The sequence below is a fragment of the Myotis lucifugus genome, unplaced genomic scaffold, assembly GCF_000147115.1.
Source record: "Myotis lucifugus unplaced genomic scaffold, Myoluc2.0 scaffold_97, whole genome shotgun sequence".
NCBI classification, from domain to species: Eukaryota; Metazoa; Chordata; class Mammalia; order Chiroptera; family Vespertilionidae; genus Myotis; species Myotis lucifugus.
Genome location: NW_005871145.1, coordinates 2,000,922 through 2,008,710, shown reverse-complemented (window position 1 = coordinate 2,008,710; position 7,789 = coordinate 2,000,922). Strand labels below are relative to the sequence as shown.

Genomic DNA, 7,789 nt, shown 5'->3' with positions numbered 1-7,789 from the left:
TAAAGTGCTAACCTTTTTGTTCTCTCTTTCCTGTTGGGCATTTTCTTTGGTCTTTTCAAAAACCATCAAGTCCTTTTCATTTTTGTATTTCTGTGGAGCCATCCTTTACTTAATCAAATATTGGCTATCTTCCGCAATATGTCTTTTCAAATCCACATTGTAATTGTAAACTATAGAATATGTGTTAAATCCATGGTCCAAATATATATGTGTTTTTAAGGAGAACTGATGAGTAAAATGAGAAATTATAGATGTGATCTTTTGAATTCCATCCAGCATACAAATTACCATGCAGACCCCAATGACAAAGAACTTTATTATGAAAAAGAGATCCAGTTGGCACACTGATAACAGTTTCAGAAATCATTTTATTTATTATAAAGAGAAGAAATGTATTAGAATAATAATGAGCACTGGCTATAGAACCAAGCATTCTCTCTTCTTTATCCTGGAACTCCCTTTTTATAGATCGCTGCACTCTATCCCTAATCTCTTCTGAATAAGAACATTCTATATCATCTTATTTGAAATTGTACTGGTTCCTCCTATCCCTCTTTCATGCTTCATTTGTTTTCAGTAACAGTTTTCTCCATCTAACATTTTACATCTGTAGCTTGTGCCTTTTGCTTCTGCGCTGCTTCCCACACCCAACCCATAAGCTCAACGAGCACAGCCCTTTTGTGACTTTGTTCAATGTTTTATGCCCAGCACTTGGAACAATGCCTCAATAAATGTATCTGAAAACCAAATCTTACAGGTGATGAAACTGAAGCACAAGGGATGAAATAACTGGTTTGTGGTCACTCCATTAGTTAAAGAACAAGCTCCTTTTGAACCCAGACAGTCTAGGGTTCACATTCTTCATCATCGCTCTGTTGTAAGAGTGGTGAAAAACAGAATTAATTATTATATTAAGGAAGGCAGAAATCAAATACCAGGAACCTTTGAAAGGTGTATGTTGCTGGCAAACATTCTCAGAACTGCTGATAGAAGACAATGTGATTTTGGCAATATTTGTTCAATCTCCTCAAACCCACGGGCATAATCTTATTTAAAGGAAGAATAATCCTGGCAGAGAAAAGACAATTCCATGATGGAATGATGCCAGGAAGAGAGTCTGCATTAGTAAGAGGACAGGCTATCCTGGTATTGCCAAGGGATTCAGGAACAGAGTGGCTCCACAAAGGAAAACATATCCTTGGTTATAACCTTGCAGAATTTAGCTGACTCGGGTTTGTCCATGGCTCTTCTTCATGAGGTCACCATGGAAACTAGTTTTCTTTTGGCCTTGATCTGTTATCTCCCAGATGTTGTCCTATTCTGCATGGGTGAAGAGGGTTCACCCAGCACTCTGCACATTGCCTTCTGAGACTGAAGTGACATTTTCACATTAGAAAAACAATCCTCAAACTTTTATGCATTCAGTGGTGAGAGACTTCCTGCATGGCTTTCAAGGAATATGTTAATTTACTTAATAGATTAAGGATTATTTATGTCACCCATGTCTTCTGATGTGAGCGTCTTTAAGCAATTGCATATTTCTTTTCATTATCAAAATTATTGTCAAAGAGGTGTTTATAATATTCTGTTATTTTTAATATAATGTTTGTAAGGACCAAGTGTTTTTCTTTTTTTTTATGCTGATATTGGTAACATGTGTTTTGTTTTTTTCTGTTTAGTGGTGACCATGGGAATGATAATATACATGTTTAATGTATCATTGTCATCTGAAAATAATATACAGCATGACTTTTAATATAAGAAACTTAGAGGAGTAAAGACCAACTTCTTCTCACCCAAACTTTGTGCTAATGTTGTCATAAAAATCTAGTTCTTTGTATGTTTTAAACCCCCAATATATCAGCATAGTTTTATGTTGGTCATTCATTTTTAAGCCAATTAAAATAAAAAAATCCAATATTTATTACATTTATCTTAATATTTATATATTTGGTCTTATTTAACTTTTGTGTAAACCCTTGTTTCCTTCTGTTGTCATATTTCTTTTCTTTGGAATATTGTGGAAGCACAAGACTGCTGGCTAAAACCCATTTCAGTGGGTGTGCTGCACTCATGCATGTGATTAAAGAATGCCCTTGAAACATACAAAGAACAACAACAAAAACAACATCGACAACAAAAGTTATGTTAACAGCGGAGATTGAAAAACTCTAGGTATAGATCTAAGAAAGATACATTGAAACCCTAACCTTCCCCAAAGAATTAAAAAAAATAAAAATAAAAAACTTAAAAAAACAACAACATCCTGCCAAGTGTATGTATTTATTTCATTTAAGTATGAGGGAGAGAAAAGGGTTCCAAAGAAGTCTCACCTATTTAAAAATACTATGTAAACAAATGAGAAATGTGTTATAAATATTTATTGATAATAAAAATATATTGGGAAAATACACCATAAGGAAACACAGGTACACACAAACTAATTAAGAATGTCTAAGACGGCCCTGACTGGTTTGGCTCAGTGGATAGAGCGTTGCCCTGCGGACTGAAGGGTCCCAGGTTCGATTCCGGTCGAGGGCATGTACCTTGGTTGCGGGCACGTTCCCAGTAGGAGGTGTGCAGGAGGCAGCTGATCGATGTTTCTCTCTCATCGATGTTTCTAACTCTCTATCTTTCTCCCTTCCTCTCTGTAAAAAAATCAATAAAATATATTTAAAAAAAAAGAGAATGTCTAAGATGTATTGCACATGACATAGAAAATAAAAGCAAGAATATGTGTAAAAAATGAGATTTCATAAAAAGAGCTGCTAAAATTCAAGAAAGAATTGTGCTAGAAACAGACTTATAGGACAAGAGACTGACAGTTGTCAAAGGGGTGGGGCTTAGGGGCTCTTCAAAAAAGGTGAAGGGATTAAGCAGTACAAATGGTTAGTTAGATTAGTCACAGAGATGTAGATTATAGCATAAGACATATAATCAATGATATCAAGAGAAATAAGTATGGGGCTAGGTGGGTACTTAAAGCATTGGGGACCACTCTGTAAAGTACATGATTTTCTAAACACATTGCTGTACTTATAAAACTGAACAGAATAATATAGAGTGTAAACTGAAATGAATAAATAAAACAAACTTTAAAGAAAGAAAGAACTGTGGAAAAATCATAATGTAGTAAATTACTAAGAACAGACATTTAAAGGAAGGAATTGAGAGAATCACAGTGGAGAAAGAAATCAAAACAGGAGAAAAGAAATGCAGAAAAAGTTTTTGGTGGAATATATTGTAATAAGAGATGCTCTGTGTTTGCACTGTTGAGGTGTTATTTAATCTTAACAATCCCACTTTGGAGAAGTATTATTTTTAAAAATTATTTATTTATTTATCTATTTACTTATTTATTATTGCCTAAAGATTTACATATATGTCTCCTTTTCCCCCAATGGACCCCGCCCCACCAGCCATTCCCACTTGGGCAAGCCCCCACCGCCCCAATGTCTGTGTCCATTGCTTATGCTAACATGCATGCATACCAGTCCTTTGGTTGCTCTCTAACCACCACCACCGCCCCCCCCACTCCTACCATTTGTCTCTGGATCTATTCTTATTCATCAAATTATGTTGATCATTATATACCACATATGAGTGAGATCATGTGATATTTATCTTTCTCTGATTGGCTTATTTTGCTTAACATAATGCTCTCCAGTTCCATCCATGCTGTTGCAAATGGTAAAAGTTCCTTTTTTTTTATAGCGGCATAGTATTGCATTGTGTAGCTATACCACAGTTTTTTTAAATTTAATTTTTTCTTTATTGATTAAGGTATTACATATGTGTACCACAGTTTTTTAATTTACTCATCTGCTGATGGTCACTTAGGCTGATTCCAAATCTTAGCTATTGTAAATTGTGCTGTTATGAACATAAGGGTGCATATTTCCTTTCTGATTGGTGTTCTGGTTTCTTGGGATATATTCCTAGAAGTGGGATCACTGGGTCAAATGGAAGTTCCATTTTTAACTTTTTGAGGAAACTCCATACTGTTTTCCACAGTGGCTGCACCAGTCTGCATTCCCACCAGCAGTGTAGGAGGATTTCTTTTTCTCCACATCCTCCCAGCACTTGTCATTTGTTGATTTGTTGATGATAGCCATTCTGACAGGTGTGAGATGGTATCTCATTGTTGTTTTGATTTGCATCTGTCAGATGATTAGTGACTTTGAGCATGTTTTCATATATCTCTGAGCCTTCTGTATGTCCTCTTTTGAAAAGTGTCTCAATAGATTCTTTAGAGAAGTATTCTTAGTACTCTGTCTTCTAAGGAGATTATTTTGGTTGGAATGAAAAGAGTTTTTACAAAATAAAAATATAATAATAATAATAATAATAATAATAAATAGAATAGAAAGAAGGAAGGGAAGAAGCAAGGACCATTGCCACTTAAAATTATTCTTGAAAGACACATAAGTACACATATGTAACACCTTAATCAATAAAGGAAAAATAGAAAAAAAAGAAAGACACATGTATTTACAATGACAATGAGACTTGTTGGAAGCAGAGCTAAACATGAGCATAGTAGGTATGCTTTTCTGTACCTTGGTTTTAGGCCTGGGAATTGAGGAGTGGTAGCATCTGCAAGGGCATCACAGAGTGGCAGGTGTCAAAGTAAAACAACCAAAGTTGTTTTAGGACCAGGCCTCAAGGGAAAAGCATAAGGATGAGCTGCAGCTCAGTTGTGGGAAGAGTCCTATCTTCCAGCCAGTTGTACCTTACTCTACAAATTGTGCTTGTTTTTTGTCATTCTTGAGTGTAAGTATGACCTTTATAAACATCAATGCCTACTTTCTGTGTATTGTAAGAAATTAAAGAATGGATTTTGTATTTGTGCTCTAGTTGAAATAATAAAATAAATAATAATAAAATTTGTGCTCTAGTTGAAATGCACCATCACAGACAACATGGTAATGACACCAAGAATTTGGAAACATTGTCTGTGGACTCCAAACCACAGGCTATACCTAGATTGCTGCCAATGTATAGACCTAAGGAAGGAGCTGAGTGCTTTGAACGGGAGTCAGGTACCATTGTCAGGTGTGGGGATATGTGAGCTATAGTTTTGGGATTTGTTCAAGATTGTCAGATATAATCATAAAGTTACTTGTAACTGCAACCTGGAACTCTCAATTCTAGTTGCATTGAGATGAAAATGAACACAATACATTTTAAAGAAGAGATTACATGTGTATATGACTATATGTGTGTGTTTCTATATGTATAATATATACCAGTATTCATGTTGAAATCCTAATTCCTGTACTGCAGAATACGAATATATTTGGAATAAAGGCGTTGTGAAGGTAATTAAGTTAAAATGAGATCTGTTGGGTGGGCCCTAATCCAATATGACCCGTGTTTTTATAATAAGAAGATATTAGAACACACTTAGAAAAAAACAGGTGAGGACATAGGGGTAATACTGCTTTCTACGAGCCAAGAAGAGAGACCTCAGAAGAAATCAACCCTGCCATGAACTTGATCTCAGACTTAGATTATAGAACACTGAGTAATAAATGTATAAGCCACTAACTAGTCTGTTATACTTTGTTATGGTAGCCCTGACAAACTAATACAATCACCATCAGCATATATGTAAATATACAGGTGTGTGCTTGTGTGGTGTGTGTATCAGAATAAAATAAGTGAGAAGTGAATGGACGACACAGCTTTCCTGCATGTGTAGAAACAGCACAGGTGGGGGTGTGACTACAATCTAATATAAAAAGTACTAGGAAGAACATAAATACACTAATACACTAAAACAAAACATTTTTATTATAACTTTTTAAAATGGAGACAACAAACATCATCTTAACTTTTAATGTTTAGGAAGAAAATATATTTTATTCAAACACCCATTTTTCCCAAACACTCTTTTCATTGCCTCTTTCACATCTTTGTTCCTCAAACTGTAGATGATGGGATTCAGCATGGGAATCACGATGGTGTAACAAATTGACACTATCATGTCATGGTCCAAAGTGTAGCTGGAACTCGGTCTCACATACATGAAGAGGACTGTCCCATGAAAAACAGTCACTCCAGTTAGGTGAGAGCCACATGTAGAGAAGACTTTTCCCCTCCCTTCAGCAGAATGCATCTTCAGAATGGCCAACAGAATAAAACCATAGGAGACCAGGACAATCAGGATGGTGAATATTTCAACAGAGCCCGCAAAGTAGAAGAGTAGAAGCTGGTTTGTGTGTGTGTCAGAGCAAGAAATGGCAAGGAGAGGAGGGATGTCACAAAAGATATGTCTAATTTCATTGGATGCACAGAAGGATAGGCTAAAGGTGGCCACTGTGTGTATAGAAGCATGCAAAATGCCACCAACATAGGAAGCAATGATGAGTGACACATAGACTCTGGGTGACATGCTGACTGAATACAGGAGAGGGTCATAGATTGCAACATAGCGGTCATATGCCATTGCAGCCAAGAGGAAGCATTCTGTGGTCCCAAAAGTAACAGCTAGAAACATCTGCGTTGCACATCCAAGGAATGAAATGACTTTATTCTTTGACAGGAAATCTACTAACATATGTGGTGTAATTACTGATGAAAAGCAGGCATCCACAGATGATAACACACTCAGAAAATAGTACATGGGGTTGTGGAGCCGGGAATCCCCAATGACCAATGCAAGAAGCCCTAAATTTCCCACCAGAGTAAACAGGTAAATTGCTAGAAACAGGAAGAATAAGAGGATCTGTAGTTCAAACTTGTCTGTGAAGCCTTTCAGTACAAACATAGTAACTTCAGTAACATTCTTCATATTGAAACCACTTGAAACACACTTGAAGATATTAATACAATGATTTATATTGCTCTGACCAAAAGAAGCAATATTGTGACTAAGTTAAAGTGAATTATGTCTTCATATATATTTCTTTTCAATGAATAATTTCTCAGCTGCAATTCAGGAGCCAGGAACATGACCATGGGTCAAAGGTTGATGCCACTCACTACAGAATCAAATGGAAAATTTTGGTTTTAACTCACAGGCTCCACTCATGTTATTTACAAAACCATAAAGTCAAATGGTTAATTTACCACTGAATTCTATTAGTTGATTTTCTATTAAGTCACATTAAACACAAATAAGCTGTTAAATACCATTTACTTACATAATTAAGACAATTTTTATCTCAAAACAAAATAAATATTGAACAGAAAATATATTAATAAAAGTATATCTTTAAAATAACTTTATAGAATGTGTTAAATTAGGTTTGTTTGATGGACTAAAAGCCTAATGAATTATAATTTTTTATGAGTTAATCTCTAAAAGTGTTCCAACTCCATTAAATTATTGAAAAAAAGCTAATCAAGATATTTTTTAAGAACACGGATTAGGATTTTATATAAAATTTTATGATAATTTATGTTCCATTAAATTTGTTATTTAAATGTTCTGCATTAGATTGCCCTTTGGGGCAAATATTTGGTCATTTGTATCATTTTTGGAAATCTAAGTTTCTGACAATATATAATTTTCTACTCTCTCAAAATTATGTGGTGACTATAGAAGAAATAATAATTACACCTATACATAAACTTCATAATTAAGAGTAAATAAACAGTAAAAAATCAGAAGTAATAGAAAGAATATTTCTTGCATAGTGGCATGGTTATTTAAATTAGGAGTCAGAGTGATATCTGAACCTGAACTCAAAGTTTTATTATTAGCCAATAATATAACACTAGTAGGAAAGATAGATTTTATTCAAGTTAGTTATCATAGTCATTTATTTAATTTTTTTATATA

General features: G+C 34.8%; 2 protein-coding genes across 2 annotated transcripts in view; one reads left to right on the top strand and one right to left on the bottom strand.

The window, feature by feature from the left end:
• The window catches only part of LOC102429204 (olfactory receptor 8H1-like), a 2,762-nt gene extending 1,049 nt beyond the window's left edge, over positions 1-1,713 (top strand). The window contains 1 exon segment of the mRNA XM_014458455.1: positions 1,680-1,713. Within this exon segment, the coding sequence (XP_014313941.1) occupies positions 1,680-1,713 (34 nt within the window).
• Positions 1,714-5,839: 4,126 nt separating this feature from the next.
• LOC102428904 (olfactory receptor 5T2-like) lies at positions 5,840-6,857 on the bottom strand. Its single transcript, XM_006092059.1, has one exon. It carries the CDS (start codon positions 6,794-6,796, stop codon positions 5,840-5,842), a length of 957 nt encoding a protein of 318 aa, XP_006092121.1. The 5' UTR covers positions 6,797-6,857.
• Between the last annotated feature and the right edge of the window lie 932 nt (positions 6,858-7,789).

Coding starts and splice junctions, on each gene's coding strand:
- LOC102428904 (XM_006092059.1), bottom strand. CDS start 6,796: ATGAAGAATGTTACTGAAGTTACTATGTTTGTACTGAAAGGCTTCACA.